Genomic DNA, 19059 nt, shown 5'->3' on the forward strand with positions numbered 1-19059 from the left:
GAACCAAAGGAAATCGGAAACCAACAATATCGTGTTTTTGCCTGATCCGAGGTTTGTAGTCCAGAAGAGACTTACTATTTCTTAAAATATCTTTGCTAGCAGAAGGGGTTGGAGACCTTTGCACAGCACAAACACACCTTGTATTATCTGAGACTGAGTCTAGAAAGGCTGCTGGTGAAAATTATAAGTCAAAGAGAAACTTCGAACAAGAGAACTGAATGATTTAATAATTGGATGGTTTTGTAAAGGTCAAAGGATTCCTGAATCAGAAAAAACTTGAAAGTCAGTGTCAGTTAAACAGCATGTAAGCAGTGAATGTCAAAGTAACCATGAAATCGGCTTTACGAGGAGCCTTCTTCGCAGATACGTGACCAAAGATCTGCAAATTTTGTCCTTCTATGGGAGTGTTGAAATACACTTGTGATAGTTTGGGAACTGCATATATGTTACTCAGTCAGCTTTTCCAGCAGTTCAGAGGCTTACATTTCCAATCCTCTCCTTCCTTTGCAACTAGGCCTCTTAAACTCCTAGAGGTAAGTGCCTGAATTTTTTCAGATGTCAAACAAAGGTCACATGAACATTGAACTGTATTAGGGTCTGATCAAAAGCCCATTGAGATCAGTGGGAATTTTTCCATTAATGACGGTGTGCTTTGGTTCAGGCCATTAGAAAAAATACAAAATAAATGTTAATGCTTACAGTAATGACTTAAGATTCTTTGTAAAGGCTGTGATAAATTCAGCTCTCCTTCCACATCTAAGCTTACTGTCCATTCAATACTGCAATATTAACAAAGTCCAATACAAACTGTCAATTAAAGGATATAAACCTATAGTACTAAATGTGTAATACAGCAGTGAATACGAAGTGGTAGTTACATGTCTAACAAGCACATCTTCAAAATATTAAGTGAACTCTTATGTGCTAAACTGTATAATGTGTGACAGGAAATACAAAGCATAGTTACTAATGTAATAAACAGATTTATGGTTTAGGAGTTTAGTGTTTACACTTGCATAATAGTACCAAAAATACTTTACCAGACTTGCACTGCACACATATTTGGTATATGGGTATGCACTAGATACATGCAAACATGTACAGTACAATGTTTACTAGGACAAGGCTTGAGGACTAGTCAGTTTCCTTGGTTTCAGTTAGTGTGCTGGGGAGGGGAGGAGACATGATAGATTCCCCTGTGGGCCAGACAGGCAAAGTTCTGGGGCAACATTAAACAAGGCAACATTCTGAAAGGATATAGTATTTTCATTCAATGTTCCCATTTTCTTTGAGCTCAGTTACATGGTTTGTTAGCCCAGTGAATGACTCTAATCACATAAAACAAGATAGGCATTGGGTCAATTTTAAAAACTTGTTTAAACTTATTGACTTCAGCTGAAACAAACCAGAAGGGTAGGAGGGTATCTCTATTTTTTACTTCCGCCCAGAGAAACAGAGAGTTTGTCCGTCACTAGTAAGGTTTCTTAGACGTTGGGAGGCAATGCAGGTTGACATTTTTGGAAGCACCAGTCTTGATCCCCACTCTTTCCCCTTCCAAGAGTATGTTCCAAGGCTGGAGAGCAGTCACAGTTCCCCGGAGACAAAAGACTAGCCAACACCTCAACCAAGTGTGAACAAAATCAAATGGACCGTCACCTGATTAAGTGGCCATTCTTTGGCAGGAAAGAGGATGTGGGCAAAAACCTACATCTTGTTGAAGGAACAAGACTTCCCGTTCACACAGACTTCCCGTCTTCTGAATCTCAGTTGGAGATGATTCTCAAAGAAGATGAAGAGCTATAGATGGGGGAGCAAATGCCCCAAATGATCTCTCCCTCTTTCTCTACTCATGGCATTGACAATACTTGAAGAACAAAGAAAGCAGCATTGAATGGGGGAGGGATCCTGACAAAGGAATTCAGCCAGTAAGACTGCTGTAACAGGGTGAGAGAGACCTTTGCGTTGAATTCACTTAGCTTGTTAAATTAGGTACTAGTTGCATTACTTTTATTTTCTTGTAACCAATTCTGACTTTTATGCCTCCTTACTTGTAGTCACTTAAAATCTATCTTTTGTAGTTAATAAATCTATTTTGTTGTTTTACTTAAACCAGTGTTTTTGAAGTGTTTGGGAAACTCCATTCAGGATAACAGGATTTGTGCATATCATCTTCTGTTAATAACATTTCAGACTTCATATGACCTTATACTGTCCAAGAGAGAGCTGGGTAGCACAAGAGACACATTTCTAGGGAAATGTCTGGGACTGGGAATTTGCTGGTGTTGCAGAGTAATTCATGAGTGCCTGGGTATAGCACTCATACAATATAAATGGGAGTAATTTACATGCTGGAGGCTGTGTGAGAGTGGACCAGGAGTGGTCACTCTCACAGCAAAGCAGTGTAAAGGCACCCCTGGTTGGAGAACTGAGGAGGCACAGCTGTTCATCAGTCCAGATTGTACCCTGGGCAATGTCACACATATGGATGCTGGTAATGTAGTACATTATAAACTGAACTTTTGTAGATGAGCTGGCCAGCAAGGCCACTACACTGTCCTCATTCAAGTCACTCCTTAACACACTTCTCTTCAAAGAAGACTACAAGAAGTTAGTCAATTAAGCCATTTATATATTTTATTTTAAAAAAACCTATCCCCTCAGAGAAATCCATCAAGCCTTCCACCATCACCTTCCAAATCCAACAGTCTATCCCCACCTTCAGCTCTCCAAGTGATTACACATTGTAAGGAGAGTGATCACTTTAGATAAGCTATTACCAGCAGGAGAGTGGGATGGGAGGAGGTATTTTTTTATGCTTTGTGTGTATATAAAAAGATCTTCTACACTTTCCACAGTATGCATCCGATGAAGTGAGCTGTAGCTCACGAAAGCTTATGCTCAAATAAATTGGTTAGTCTCTAAGGTGCCACAAGTACTCCTTTTCTTTTTGTGAATACAGACTAACACGGCTGTTACTCTGAAACCTGTCATAAGTATAGCCACATTCAGCTGGGTTGGTACATTACTAATAGCATATCTGTCACCATCAGCTCTTCACTACATTTCATTTCAATGGCTTCTTGGTGGATTCTTTCGTCTGTTCTCCATCAATACCGTATGGTATATAGTAATTATTTTGTACTCCTCTTTTTGGTTTGCATTGTTCTTTCCTTTTGTATGTGGGTTGATATATTTTTAATTACAGGGTTTTGTTTTCAGTTTCAGCCTTTGGAGTAGAGGTTTATTTATTTTTTCTGCATTAACAGACACTATAATTATAATAATCCAAATGGGCTGTCATTTTACAGGAACACAGTGGTTTTCAAGTTATTTATATAACAGCACAATGCCTACACTTCGGTCAGGCTAACTTTGCATCAATTTGCTTCAAGCAAAACCGTGCCTCTTCTGGAAAATGACAACTGCTGACCTTCAACTTTCATGGGGGCTGCTCTTCTGCTTTACCTGGCTGCCTCCTCAGCAGACGTTACCACCTGACAATCACAAAGAGAAACACCCTCTCTCCAAACACATACAGTCAATTTTTCAAACATGGCTCCATTTTTGGGCGCCCAATCTGAGACAATTTGCATCGGATTTTCAGAGGTACTGAGCACCTGTGGTTCCCGCTTCCAGCTGCAGTTGGAATTGTGGCTCCTCAGCTCTTCTGAAAATCAGGTCCAAGGTATCTGACATTGACACCCAAATATTGAGGCATCTAAAATCACTTTCCAAGAGATTACTTGAGTTCTGAGAAGTAGGGGGTAGGGATAAAACAGATTTGATGTGTGGTAGGAGTGTGGATCAATGCTGCTTTCTTACGGTCACATCTGCTGGCCCAGTGCAGCTGCTCAGCTCCACTCCTCACTCTACCTGATGCAAAGCAGCAGAGTCCTAGGCCCAGAAGCCATTCCAATTCTGCACAATACACATCTGGAGGAGCAGAATGTTGATCAAAGGCAGTGGAGCAGTAGGGTAGGAATCCAAAGACCATAAGGTTGGAGATGGAAGAAGGGTCAAGATCAAAGGAGAAAGTAAAGGATTGGGTGGGTTTGAGAACCACAGACGAGAAAAGGAAGAAGTGGGGGCAGGAGAAAAGAAGGTAAGGGACAAAATGTAAATGTGAGAACAGAGAGCAAAAAGGACAAACAGCCAGTAGTGGGGAGTGGAAAAAGGACAGAGACACATGGTAAGGAATGGAGTATAGGGTAGGTAAGAAAGAAGGGAGCTCAACCGCCTAGAATGAAGACCCAGTGCCAGACTCTGTGGATTTGCCTTAAGGACAGAATAGTAGATTTCAGTCTCCACTGCCATAAAATCTAGCACAAAGCATTATGAATATTCATTGAATGTCTGTGTGAGGTGTGCCCTTGTTTTTCTTCCTATGCTTTTAAGTTTTTAAATATCTATATCTACATCTATAGATATAATTACACATTCTGGTTTTAGAGGTTTAGAGACCTCAGAGGTTGTATTTGTTTTTTAATTCTGTTAAGGCTGGGGAGTGGTATGCGTGGCCACTATGAAAGCAGTACTTTCACCACTTCAGAAGTTACTCTACTTCCTGTGTGTTATTAAGAGGATGAATACTGGCTTCTCCACTTTTTTGGAGTTACATGGCTAACATTACTTAAAAAATTATTTGATTTAGAGGCTGGTGCAGTTTGCCTTTCTTTGCTACTGTTCTAATGAATGTGCATGGTTCATCCCATTAGTACAAAGTACTTGTTCTTCCAATAGACTAGCAGAAACTGGAAAAATCAACTTTGATTTGTATTTTTCAAAATATTGCTCATTAAAGTTGTCTCAAATAAACTTATCTCCCATTGGGCCTGTGTTGAATGAAACCTTCAGCTTTAAGCACACAAATTATCCCAGGTTTTTCACAAAATATCAATGCAGTTGTGCTAATTTGCAGGAAACTAGTATGCTTGCCAGAGGGAGACATGTGTAGGTGCATTTTGGGGGTGGGAGTGAATATACAAACATGCACATTGATTCATGGACACTTAAAACGCAAGGTATAGTTATAATATTGAAACAAATTTGAGAGGTTACCATGGACTAGATAATCAACATTGTCAGAAGACTTGGGTTGGGATTATTAAACCTAGATACTCTGGGTGGTCAGAATCTTCTTCCATTACCACAATAGGATATCCTAACTTCCATCAAAGGATTAACTAGATTTATAGTTCCGTGCTATACTGCATTAGGAATTTAAGTAAAAACTGGACTACAAATTTCCCTGAAACCATCATGAATTCCACAGTACAAGGTTTTCAAAGACTCATACTGGAAAAAATTAGCAAGTCCGGCCTGTCAGCTATTACTGGGAGAAGTGACTCAGTATCTTACCAACTCAAATTCACAGAGTAGCCCAACAAAGGCAATAGTGGCACCGGATGCTGATCTAATGGGGACAAAAAGTTGAAAACAACTGATCAACGACCTTCCTACAGCACATAACGTTTCTGCTGGAGGTTGATTCAGCAATTTCTATGAACTACTCCTGCCGCTTATGAAGCTAAGTACTGTCTGCATCATTTTGGATATAAATAGGCTTAGAAGAATTTTTTTTTATAATTTTGACTGATAATATAAATGCTTATATTTAAACTTTTTTTCAATTTATCAATTTAAACGTTCACAGTTGCACAAAATTAAGGATTTTAAGCTTTAAATTTTTTTTATTGATTTAAATTTGCACAGTTGTGGGAAAATACGGGAGGATCAGACAATGGGGGCAGTCAGACGACTTAATGAGAATGGACACTGAGACCCCAAAAGTTAAGGGTTTATAACCATTAAAACACAAATTGTCAACATCACATGTCAAAATATATAAAGTAAATATCCTTAAATCAAACTGTAATAACTTCTCAAGCAGCATTTTTCTTACTTTACCTATCTGTACATTTTGATTATTATCGATGGAATTAGTCTTTGTCGGTTTGTGGTGTATAGTGAAATCGATGTTTACCGACATTTACTGTTAAAAATCTAATCTTAGATAAATAACAGACAAACTACATTAAAAGAAATATTAAGGGTGGGATAAAATAAAACAAAGAAAAAAAACCCAACCTCTCAGTTAAAGTGGGAAATTGGTAAATTAGTAAATTTAAAGAGGATAGCATTTTCTGATTAGATATTATAGAACATCTGATAACTTTCCCTAAAATAGGAATTTTATCACTTTCTTCAGTTCACATTTGCTCCCTACCTTGTTGTCTTTGCTCAAGGTAGGGAGCAAATTTCTGTCCACATTAAGGAAATTCACACTAGTGGAACTACATTGCCCAGTAATATAGATGTGCCCTTGCAGCTCAAACTGGGGCTTACACCCAGTGTAGCTTCATCTGTTAACATCAAAGCAAACCCCACTTTGTGCTGGAGTGAAGCAGCTGTATTAAGGACTTAGAGTAACAGCCGTGTCTTTGCAAAAAGAAAAGGAGTACTTGTGGCACCTTAGAGACTAACCAATTTATTTGAGCATGAGCTTTCGTGAGCTACGAAAGCTCATGCTCAAATAAATTGGTTAGTCTCTAAGGTGCCACAAGTACTCCTTTTCTTTTAACATTGGTATTGCTACAATTGTGTGACTTTTCTTAACAGAGACATGGCCTGAATGTCTGCTCTCTCTCATGCAGCTCCTATGCATAGAACCTATTTCTAAGATCTCCTGTCTCACTTATGCAAGGTTTAAACACTACTTTTGTATATATTTAAATGAAAATAAGCAAAACTCCTCTATGAAACCCACAAGATATTTACACTACTTTCCCAAGGGACAACCTGCTCACATTGTCAAAATATATAAAGTGTCCCTTTGTATCCCCAGTCCCAACCTATCAGTGTTGCTGTCTCCTGTTTTCATCTCAGCTAAGGCCCAATTACTGTAAGGATGTGAATAGTTCTCACTATTCCATTCAAGGAATTTTTCACAGCACAAATTACTATTGTGCTGAACTCAACGCTGGAAATCAAAATTTAAAATAAAATCTATTAGTGTGGTACATTATTCTCCACCACACCTTCAATTACAGTTATGAGACTTATTTCATTCGGACTGGCTAATTTCCAAGAGGAAGCTGATCTGATATTTTGTGAAGGAGGGAAAATTCTGCCTGTTCGTAAACAAAGGTGAATTGCAACTGTTTTCTCTAGTGAGACCTAAATAGCCTAGCTTCTCCCCTTCTGAGGACTATCACCATTCCTGTATCTTGATGTGAACACTGACATCACTTCTTCAGGCTTGGAACCCTCAGATCCAGTGAATGGAGTTGGTGGTCATTATCAGAATAGGGGACAAGGGAACAAGATCTATCTTGGAGACAGCAGAATAAATCACTTAGAGGCAGGTCTAATTCTCCACTAAGAGAAGTGTGCACAGGTAACAATAGGTTTAGAATTTGATGTATTAATTTCCAAACCACATTGATAAGGAAATATCACTACAATATCAGATGTCAAAGTCGACACACAAGACTTGTTCGAGAAAAAAAATATTTCTTGCCTGTAATTTTCTCTCATATAACAGAAGCATCCACTGATATGGACATCTACTGCTGGGGGATAATCTGCCTGTCAATATAAAAATCGTACTTTTGTCTACATTTTTAACGTCCTACTCTTATAGCTAACATTTTATCATAACTGAAAGAAATTACAGGAACAAAAATCTATTTTTCCAATTTGTTGTGAATCATTAATTATCTGTGGTAAAATCAGCTTCCTCTTCTCATTTGTGTGGATATTTCATACAGCAATGAGAGAGAAAACCCATTTTAATATAAAGGAAAACAATTTTAAAATCACAAAAATTGTCAAGAGGTCTCAGGGGCAAGTGTGGTACCTGAAACTATTACTTAAAAAAAAAAACCAAAAAAAAAACAACCCCTATATTTCATGTCATGTCCCTTTCTGTCCACAAACTGTACTCTTTGTTGGATTTTAAATCAGATGTAGTTCTAGATCTGGTTCTACTAATCAGCAGTGAGGGAATTAACCTACTGCTTTTGTAATACTTCACAGGATTCTGCAAGTATCAGACATCATTACTGTACAATGTAGCTCACCTATTAAGTAAATATTGGATTCAGATTTGCTACACAGCAATATACATTTCTGAAGTTCTCAGAGCATAATTGTGTTCCTTGTTATCTAAAACTCTCCTCTACAGAACAGTAACAAGCAAAGAAGGTAGGGTAAACAATTCTGATTCCTCTCGTCCCTCCAACAGAGCTGTTAGCCTTTTGTAATGGAACAAGTCAGCTGTAATAGTAATCAGGACTGTGCATGAAGAGGGGAAAAATATCTATATGGAATTTTTTCCTTCTTAAGGTATGTAAGAATTTACAGTTCCTGCTATAGTTTAAGAGCTTGAGTTACTTCTGGAAATCAATACACCTTTCAGTCATCTTAAATCGTTTTACCAACAATAGTAAAACACTGTGAAATGAGTAGTTTAATTATTAACAATTTAGCGTGCACCAGTAGGATCTATGCAGACCAATTAATATGCAACATATTAGTGCACTTTAAAAATTAAGGAAAATAGGCCATATTTGGATTTAGGCCTGGGTAACTTTGGTAGGCCAAATGTTCATGTTGGCATTGCTAAAGAATGCCTGAAGCAACTTTTTGGTATGTAGGCAAAAGATTATTAGGATAAGGCCACTGACTTGCCCGAAACACTATCCCCAATTCTTAAGACTACTTGGCAAGTGTCAAAATTAACCTCCCGTCACAAGAATGTGCTGAAATGAGTGAAGGATTAAATAATGGCTAGTCAGCAATCAAGACATTATATCTAGAACCTAAGTAGAAGTTTGCCTACCAGCTCCTTATCATATGGCATCTTCTTGTATTCTGTTTTCGAGAGATATCTCTTTGCAGTTAGCAACAAATAGGTTTGACACATACATGCTAGAATGTAATCTTCAATACAACTCCGAGATTAAGGTGACAGGTCACTGTTCCACAAGGAGATATAACCAACATGCTGGAACTCCTAATTGGACAAGAGTGTCCGCTGGGATGGAGTAGAGGAAATCTCTCTCCCACCAACACCCAAATGGTGTCCTGCTCTCCTCTTCCTTGGACAGGCCACCCAAAGGAAGAGAGAACACTGGCTGAGAGCAGCCTAAAGTGCAACTAAGAAAGAGGAAAGATCAAGACCATCACATGTGAAAGCTCAAATTACATCTTATAATTGATGAAGATACCAGTAAACATTAGCCTGTTCCAAGCTAAAACCAATCACGTGAGACTTTGAGAAAGTGTGAAAATCCTTCTGTAGAGCAACTCGAGGATCTCAAATTGCTCTAACACCCACTAGTGCATGGGTCTCTTTTTGTATTACTGTTCCCCAAACTAGGTACTAAACCCATAAATCTGTTATTGGAACAGGAAGATCTCTGGATTAAACCAGGGTAATTCTAAAACTCCTATAAATCTGGTATTTCAGAAATCACGGTGTCTGTGCCAGACTGCCAGAAAGACGCAGGCATTGTGGGGAGATAAATACATTAAACAAGACAAGCTTACTGTAATCTTTGTGAATAGTGAAGCTTAATGGGAGAAAAGTAGCCAAAAGGAAGCTATAAAGAAATTATTTTAAGAGTACTTCCCTAAAATCAAGGCAAGCAACAATCCTTGTCTCTAGCAGACACTGAGCTAAACTGCTCAAGCCAAAGGGAACAACTTCTCCCCTTAACCTTCCTATAAAATTTCAAGGATTGTTTTCCTCAAATTGCTCATTATAGGTTGATTTAATTGCTAACTGCAGTAATTGGCAAGCCAGATAAATTGAACCATTGATTTATTATTGATTAAATCTCAATTGTAACCTCAACTTGTACCTTTCTAAATTAAGTGAGCAAAACTGTAAGTTAACTAGTAATATATTTCACTTAAATTTACATTTGTGTTATAATTGCTTGCTTAACCCTTGTAGTAAATTTATAAAATATACACTGAACTGGCTTATTTTGCAAAAATTCAACCTAAGTAACGAAGTAGCCTACATAGGAGAAAAAGTTAAAATAATTAAAAATCATTCCTGAGTCCATCCTATATTTTTATTACTTAAAACTACGCTCTGTTATTTCTACAGAAATCATACCCCTGTAGTGTGCGTTCCTCCACTGTGTAGACGAGCTCTAAGTTTAATTATAAACTAAATTTACAAACATTGACTTGTACACATTGACCAAGGAGTAAAAACTAGATGGACCAGGGACTGAAATGGCATAGAAATCCTTCCAACTTTAGGTTATTGGTCCAAAACAACCTAGATCAGTAGTGAACAGAAATCATAACCAATAGCTATCCAGTTGATTTTGCTAAGCAAGATGCTAGTCTGAATTCCAAAAACCCGATTACTAGGATATCTATTTTTGGGCAAACTGACACATTTTTAGGAGCAGAAACTACTTTTTGGTATTTTCAAAATTGTTTTGCTATAATTATATAAAAAAGTGAGTCCTTTTTAAAGCCTTTTTGGTACCGATGGAGATGAGTGGGAAGGCACCATTGGTAATCTGCAGATGGTGCCATTTTAGAGAAGAGTTTGGACCTCCCGGTCTTTCACAATTAGTACTGGAGGTCTGCTATAGCTGTGTTTTTCTGAAGTGCTCTGGGATCTCCCTGCTACGATGATACCAGAGGAAGAGTCTTTCACCTCCATGATACTGAGTCAGGTTGAGGCCTCCAACACCATAGACTTAGGAGGAAATCAGGACCTCTTGGAAACCAGTTCCTGTGGTGGGAGTCAGAGTTCTTCTTCTGAACCTCCCCGGGTCCTCTGAGGTCACCCCCCTCTTAAGGGAGACCTTAGATGAGCCTGAAGGGGCCCCAGATCTGTCCAGAAACAGATGTACTGGGGGGTAGGGAGTGCTCCATCATCAGCAGCTTCAATTTGGTCTCCTGATTCTTCCATGCTCTAGATTTGAGAGCCAGCCAAAAATTACACTTCTGGGAGGTATAGGACTCTCCCAAGCAATGGAGACACCTACAGTGGCTGTCAGTGATTGGGATAGCCTCCCTGCAGGAGATGCACTATTTGAAACCTGGTGAGCCAGGCATGCTCAGCCAGGCCAAATAAGCTCCCCAGACAAAAAGGATAGGAAAAAAATCTCATACCTCTTACTGCTATGTAATTAATTTTAGACTAACAACACTAAACTAAACTAACTAAAGAAAAACATGCTCAGGCACACACGTCAGGCTGAGGTAATAGAGAAGGAACTGAGGGTGGTTTTCCCGCACAGCCCTATATGTCCTTGGAGTGAAGCACAAGATTGTAGAGAGTGCATGCCTGGGCTGAATGGAGGCTGCTAACAGAAAATCTCCAATCAAGTTTCAAGGTACATGTGCAACTGAAGTGGAGCACCCACAGGGACACTACTCGAAGAATAGCCGTTACTGAAACATTGCAGAATGCAAAAAATCAATAGCATATATTGTTATACCAAGTAATAAATTATACAAGATGAGCAGCATAAGGCAAAGGGGTGGAGGTGTACCATTAGATTTTAAAAATTCCACAGAAACTTGTGAGAGAAAATTTCTGAGTGGAAAAGATCATTCAACAGAATATAAATTCTAAAGCATAAGACTACAAATATGCCATATTAGATCACACTAGACCGTTGACACTCAATCTAGAAAGGGCAGGATTTGACTATTTTTTATTGTGTTTGTAGAGCACTAGCACAATGGGGTCCTGGTCAATGACCACAGTTCCTAGGGGATACCACAAAACAAACAAATAATAAAAGAAAAAGAAGAAGCTAGTCAAGAAGACCCTCGTGAGGAAATTAGAATCCTTGAACTATTACTAAAAAAGAAAAGGAGGACTTGTGGCACCTTAGAGACTAACAAATTTATTTGAGCGTAAGCTTTCGTGAGCTACAGCTCACTTCATCAGATGCATTCAGTGGAAAATACAGTGGGGATATTTATATACATAGAGAACATGAAACAATGGGTGTTACCATAAACATGGTAAGGAGAGTGATCACTTAAGATGAGCTATTACCAGCAGGAGAGCGGGGGGGGGGGGGGCAGGGGGAAGGAGAAAACCTTTTGTAGTGATAATCAAGGTAGGCCATTTCCAGCAGTTGACAAGAACGTCTGAGGAACAGTGGGGGGTGGGGGAAAATAAACACGGGGAAATAGATTTACTTTGTGTAATGACCCATCCACTTCCAGTCTCTATTCAAGCCTAAGTTAACTGTGTCCAGTTTGCAAATTAATTCCAATTCAGCAGTCTCTCGTTGGAGTCTGTTTTTGAAGATTTTTGGTGAAGAATTGCCACTTTTAGGTCTGTAATCGAGTGACCAGAGATTGAAGTGTTCTCTGACTGGTTTTTGAATGTTATAATTCTTGACGTCTGATTTCTGTCCATTTATTCTTTTGCGTAGAGACTGTCCAGTTTGACCAATGTACATGGCAGAGGGGCATTGCTGGCACATGATGGCATATATCACATTGGTAGATGTACAGGTGAACGAGCCTCTGATAGTGTGGCTGATGTGATTAGGTCCTATGATGGTGTCCCCTGAATAGATATGTGGACACAGTTAACAACGGGCTTTGTTGCAAGGATAGGTTCCTGGGTTAGTGGTTCTGTTGTGTGGTTGCTGGTATTTGCTTCAGGTTGGGGGGCTGTCTGTAAGCAAGGACTGGCCTGTCTCCCAAGATCTGCGAGAGTGATGGATCGTCCTTCAGGATAGGTTGTAGATCCTTGATGATGCATTGGAGAGGTTTTAGTTGGGGGCTGCAGGTGATGGCTAGTGGCATTCTGTTATTTTCTTTGTTGGGCCGGTCCTGTAGTAGGTGACTTCTGGGTACTCTTCTGGCTCTGTCAATCTGTTTCTTCACTTCAGCAGGTGGGTATTGTAGTTGTAAGAATGCTTGATAGAGATCTTGTAGGTGTTTGTCTCTGTCTGAGGGGTTGGAGCAAATGTTGTAGAGCTTGGCTGTAGACAAAGGATCGTGTGGTGTGGTCTGGGTGAAAGCTGGAGGCATATAGGTAGGAATAGCGGTCACTAGGTTTCCGGTATAGGGTGGTGTTTATGTGACCATCGCTTATTAGCACCATAGTGGCCAGGAAGTGGATCTCTTGTGTGGACTGGTCCAGGCTGAGGTTGATGGTGGGCTGGAAATTGTTGAAATCATGGTGGAATTCCTCAAGGGCTTCTTTTCCACGGGTCCAGATGATGAAAATGTCATCAATGTAGCGCAAGTAGAGTAGGGGCATTAGGGGACGAGAGCTGAGAAAGCGTTGTTCTAAGTCAGCCATAAAAATGTTGGCACACTGTGGGGCCATGCGGGTACCCATAGCAGTGCCGCTGATTTGAAGGTATACATTGTCCCCAAATGTGAAATAGTTATGGGTGAGGACAAAGTCATAAAGTTCAGCCACCAGGTTTGCCGTGACATTATCGGGGACAATGTTCTTGACGGCTTGTAGTCCATCTTTGTGTGGAATGTTGGTGTAGAGGGCTTCTACATGTATAGTGGCCAGGATGGTGTTTTCAGGAAGATAGTAGTTTCGTCAGGAAGTCAATGGTGTCTCGAAGATAGCTGGGAGTGCTGGTAGCGTAGGGCCTGAGGAGGGAGTCTACATAGCCAGACAATCCTGATTCTATGATTCAATGCCTGAGATGATGGGGCGTCCAGGATTTCCAGGTTTATGGATCTTGGGTAGCAGATAGAATACCCCAGGTCGGACTTCCAGGGGTGTGTCTGTGCAGATTTGTTCTTGTGCTTTTTCAGGGAGTTTCTTGAGCAAATGCTGTAGTTTCTATTGGTAATCCTCAGTGGGATCAGAGGGTAATGGCTTGTAGAAAGTGGTGTTGGAGAGCTGCCGAGCACCCTCTTGTTCATATTCCGACCTATTCATGATGACGACAGCACCTCCTTTGTCAGCCTTTTTGATTATGATGTCAGAGTTGTTTCTGAGGCTGTGGATGGCATTGTGTTCTGCACGGCTGAGGTTATGGGGCAAGTGATGCTGCTTTTCCACAATTTCAGCCCGTGAACGTCGGTGGAAGCACTCTATGTAGAAGTCCAGTCTGTTGTTTCGACCTTCAGGAGGAGTCCACCCAGAATCCTCCTTTTTGTAGTCTTGGTCGAAAGGTCTCTGTGGGTTAGTATGTTGTTCAGAGGTGTGTTGGAAATATTCCTTGATTCAGAAACGTCGAAACCTGAACTATTACTGCATTTAGATACAGCAGTGTACTTTAACAGATTCAGAGAAGGAGTGCATGTGACTCAATTTAAAAAAAAGGAAGTGAAAGGCAAGAAAAACATTAAATGGCAGCACCACTAAAACTGGTTGAAATAATTAAAAATAGAATAAATGCACTTAGAAAAATCTGATATTATTTGGAAAAATCAGAATGATTATATAAAGAAAAATCATGTCTTTCTAATCTACTAAAATTCTTTAAGCCCTGTTAATGAAAAAAGGAGCTGAAGAACAAGTGGATTAATTTCTTTAATCTTAAAAAATAAAACAAAACAAAAAACCAATAACCTTTGACAAGAGGCTGTTAAGGAAACTAAGCAGTCATGGAGTGTCAGATAAAGGTTATGTCAGGGAGTAGAAACTGGCTGAGAAACAGAAATAGTTTCCAATTATTCCTAAAGTTGATATTCTAACAGTAGAATATCCCAGCAATCTTTATTAGGACAAGTATTGTTTAGTATAATCATCAAACAACTGTAAAAAATTGGAATCAGTTAGGTGGAAAAACTTGTAGAAGACAAAATTATTTAGATCGGTCCAGACAACAAGAGACTGAGTAACTGCAGAGGGACCCAGCAAACCAGCGTGATTAAATTCAGCATTGACAAAGGCAAGCTAAAACTCATTAGAAAGAATAATATGAACTACTCATATAACATTGCTGGGTTATAAATTAACTGTAACCACTCAGGAAAAAGACCTGTCCTCTCACTGTAGACACCTCAATGAACACCTCTGCTCAATACATAGCAGCAGTCAAAACCAAACAATGTTAGGATATATAAAGATTGGGATAGAAAACAACACCAAGATTGTGAAGGCATTATATAAACCTGTGGTATCCCCCTCATTTAAAGTATAGCGTTCAGTTAGATCTCCATATAGAGGGAGTCCAGAGAAGGGTGAAGAAAAAAACCTTAATTTGGTATGGAAATTCCTAAGTTCCTAATGTTTGGCCACTGCCTGGAGATGGCAGTCCACAAATTAGGACTCTTTATGATAACAATGTGACTATAAAGATCTGGGTCACTCTTAATCAGTGGTGCCACTACAAAGCTGTCCTATAGAAGTCAAGCAGATGTCTGATTTTTACTAGTAGATTCTATTGAAAAAATGAAGCAATCTAAAAGGGGAGAGGAAGGGGGGGGGCGGGAGTGAGCGTGCACACACAGGCATGATAAGAAAACAATAGGTTTGTAAAACTTCCAAAACAGTGTCTGCCCCTCAACATAAGAATGTCCATACTGGGTCAGACCAAAGGTCCATCTAGCCCAGTATTCTGTCTTCTGACAGTGGCCAATGCCAGGTGCTTCAGAGGGAAAGAACAGAACAGGTAATCATCAAATGATTCATCCCGTCGCTTATTCCCAGCTTCTCGCAAAGATGCTAGGGACACCATCCCTGCCCATCCTGACTAATAGCTATTGATGGGGCTATCCTCCATGAGTTTATCTTGTTCTTTTTTTAACCCTTTTTCAAGCCTTTCTGACACTGGGTTTTCAGCCACCTGTGCAAGTGCACCAGGGCAACCCCATAGCAAAGATGATTTAAATCAAAGCAAATCATGCTGCATTGGTGTAAGTCCTATTCACATTACAGAGTGACAGATAAAACAACAAATAAAACAAAAGGTGAAGGCCTTAGGAAATGGTTTCCTTTTGCATTTTCATTAAAGGAGTTTATGGTCTTCCTCATCGTAGTAACCAATACTGAAAACATACAGAGTATTTCTCATTACCTACAGTATTGTTGCTCAAATTTTTTTCTTCTTAGACCAAATTCAAAATACACAAATTCCATATTTACACTATTTCACCTTACTAAACCAACATCATGACTACCACTCAAGGATAAATCCAGTACTCCATCTTGACATAATATCTGTTTTATTACAATATCCAAAAAACTGGGTATGCAAGAATTTGAGATCTCAAGATCCCTTCTTCAATCTCAGGAATGTGCCATCTCAAGACTGTATATTTAAACCATAAAGGAGTTTAAATGTAAAGAAAAGAGAAAATGCATTTTCTTCATAAACATTCTGTGTGTCTCCTACTACCAATCCCACCATCCTCTGTAAACCCTGAAGATTTTCTCTATAAAGCAAATATATATAGATCTATATATATAATAGTGTTGGTAGCACGCCCGCCCGCCCCACCCCAAGATCAGTTTTTATTAATCTTCTGTATTAGTGTCAACAATCAGCTACAGATACATATTACTTCGAGAATTAAATACATAATTGTTTAATTCAAACAAGCAGAAGGGCAAGAGGAAAAAGCATTATGTGGATGGCACATTTGGTTGTAGATTACCAAAACATTCAGCCTTTACAATTCAATGATTCTTTCTCTAGCAATCAATGTAAAAAAGAAAATTCCTCTCTGTTGCAATTACAGACCAAAATACACTAGATAGTTTTCTTTTACTACAATCTTACCATAGTAGATTAAGAAGTACTATTACAAAATGCTTTAATTAGTGTACTCTTTACAAAGAGTTAAAGAGGCAATGTAATAGCAGAGTACAGTGTAAAGAGTGCTTCTAGGAACTAGGAATTTTTGTAATATACTACTTGGTAAGCAAAATAGCTACAGAACTCACTGCCACAACTGTTATGTCTACTATATCTCACTTAATTAGCTGCAGCTTCAGTGCATTCAAACTGTGTCCGATGTCTCTCAAATGAACAGTTCTGTCAGCATGAGCAATTTGAACAGATTAACACTGTTTTGAATTGAAAACACCCCTCGTTTATTGGAACTAACTATGTAAACGTACACAGAAGAGGGGAGTTTAGAACTCAGGCATGAAAGTGAGTGCTTACAACGCCCATTTAAGTGAAATTTTCAACCTGAGGGGAGGTCATCTGAGATTAACAGAACCAAAAAGATAAAATAGGCAAACAAAACAAATCCAAACCAAAAAAGGACAATAACAACCAACAGAGCAAACACTTTGGAAAGAATCCATCCTTTAAGCCTGCTTCAGGGAGTAGATTGCTCTGCTCTATAAAAGTGAATTAGGACCTAAGGCTTGAAAGTTATAAGAGGCCTAGGTGGCATAGTCTATCTTCAACGTCACTGAAGTGCTTTCACAAGATATAACTTTTCGCCGTGTTCACTGGTGAAGATGGGAGCTTTTTTGTAGTGTTCCACCAATTCATCCATTGAATGAAATCGACGCTGGCCAATACAATAGACATTGTCCACAAGCTGCACCTTGAAATGTTTGTTCTTCCCTGATGCCTTTAGAGATACTGAGAAGTCACTGGGCTGTTGAAAGAGAGAGAAAGAGAAAAAGAATTATTACAAAGCGGTCAAAGAGAACACACAAATTTGTGGTTGAAGGAGCAAACTGTGATATAAAGTAACTACAATATACTCTATTCTTTGTTCTACAATATGGTGCTTTAGCTATTTAAGAAATCCAAATGTCTATTATTCAATAAATAATTTCCCGCATTATTAATATGTGCAGTAAATGATCAGTAAAATACATAGTCTAAAGTAGCAAGTTACATGACTAAATTGCAAATAGTGCAAAAATTACTGGCTCAAACTAGCATCATAAGAATGACAAGAACAGAAAAAGACTTGTGTCATGCATGGTTTCTTCTATTGATAAACTCTCCCTAAAGTCAATATTCTTATTACAATATTGCTTGGCTGAGGCACAGAAGAGAAAATTCCCATGACTTTTTAAAATCATGACCACAAGAGGGCCTTTCTTGCTCTGTGTCACAAAAGAAAAACTTTCCACCCTTTAACTTAACTAAAAAAAAAAATGAGGAACAGTTCTTGTTTATTTTAATTTTAAGAAAGTAGTATAGGACACAGAATACACATTTACAATACAAATCACCCAAATATAATACTAACCATGTACAGTGAAATTAATTTTTTTTAACTTAAAAATTATTTGAAAGATAAAACAGAACTATTCCATTTACTATTTTTGACATACAACAACTTTTTCAATGTACCAGCACATCGATTGCTTTGGTACATAGCACTAAAGTGAACATAAATAAATGGCTGCAAAAGTTCTCCATGTCTACAACATTTCCCCCTGCTCACACATGGTTTGGCCACTCCTCCATCCTACTGCCACTCTATTTTAAAAAGCAATTGACAACACTAATTTTTTAAAAAAGAGTGAACTTCCAATTTGTAGCTTTTATTTCATTTAACATTCATTAAATTTAATACTAATTCTCACTTTAAATTCTTCCCAGTAATTTTGGACCCAACTGTTGAAGTTGGGCTCTACTGCAGTATAAATGTTTAATAATGATAGCAACATTTATATAAATCAAAAGTTACATAGTGAATGTCCACCTGACTATACCTCTAAGGTCTGTCTATGCTACAGAGTTAGATTGACACAAGGCAGTTTACTTCGACATAAATTATGGAAGAGTCTACACTTACATTTCGCTCTCTCTGATGTAACTGCCCCTCTACGCCAACTTAACTCCACCTCCACAAATGGCATAGAGTTAAGGGTGAAGTAATTAGGTCAAAGCAGTATCAGCATAGACACTGCATTGCTTACGTAGACTGTTACTGTCTTTCAGGAAGCGTCCCACAATACCCCACACTGACAGTACAATCAATAAAAGCGCTCCTGGAGAGGACATACACTGCTGACACAAGGAGCAAAGTGGGGAAAAGCACAAGCCATGTAATTACTGCGGCAGCCCTATGCCGATGGAAGATAGGTTGACTTAATTTTGTAGTGTAGACATGGCCTAAGTTTACTTTTCTATCAATGTTTCCGGTACCGAACAT

At 38.8% G+C, this 19059-nt stretch overlaps 1 protein-coding gene across 8 annotated transcripts in view; it reads right to left on the minus strand.

Moving 5' to 3' along the window:
* Window positions 1-16132: 16132 nt before the first annotated feature.
* Window positions 16133-19059, minus strand: part of NCK2 (NCK adaptor protein 2) — a 162531-nt gene continuing 159604 nt past the window's right edge. For all 8 annotated transcript variants that reach the window (XM_073351333.1, XM_073351353.1, XM_073351343.1 and 5 more), the window contains one exon: window positions 16133-17541. In XM_073351333.1, coding sequence (XP_073207434.1) covers window positions 17347-17541 — 195 coding nt within the window. In that variant the 3' untranslated portion in view covers window positions 16133-17346. The remainder of the gene's footprint in view (window positions 17542-19059) is intronic.

The sequence above is a fragment of the Lepidochelys kempii genome, chromosome 1, assembly GCF_965140265.1.
Source record: "Lepidochelys kempii isolate rLepKem1 chromosome 1, rLepKem1.hap2, whole genome shotgun sequence".
NCBI classification, from domain to species: Eukaryota; Metazoa; Chordata; order Testudines; family Cheloniidae; genus Lepidochelys; species Lepidochelys kempii.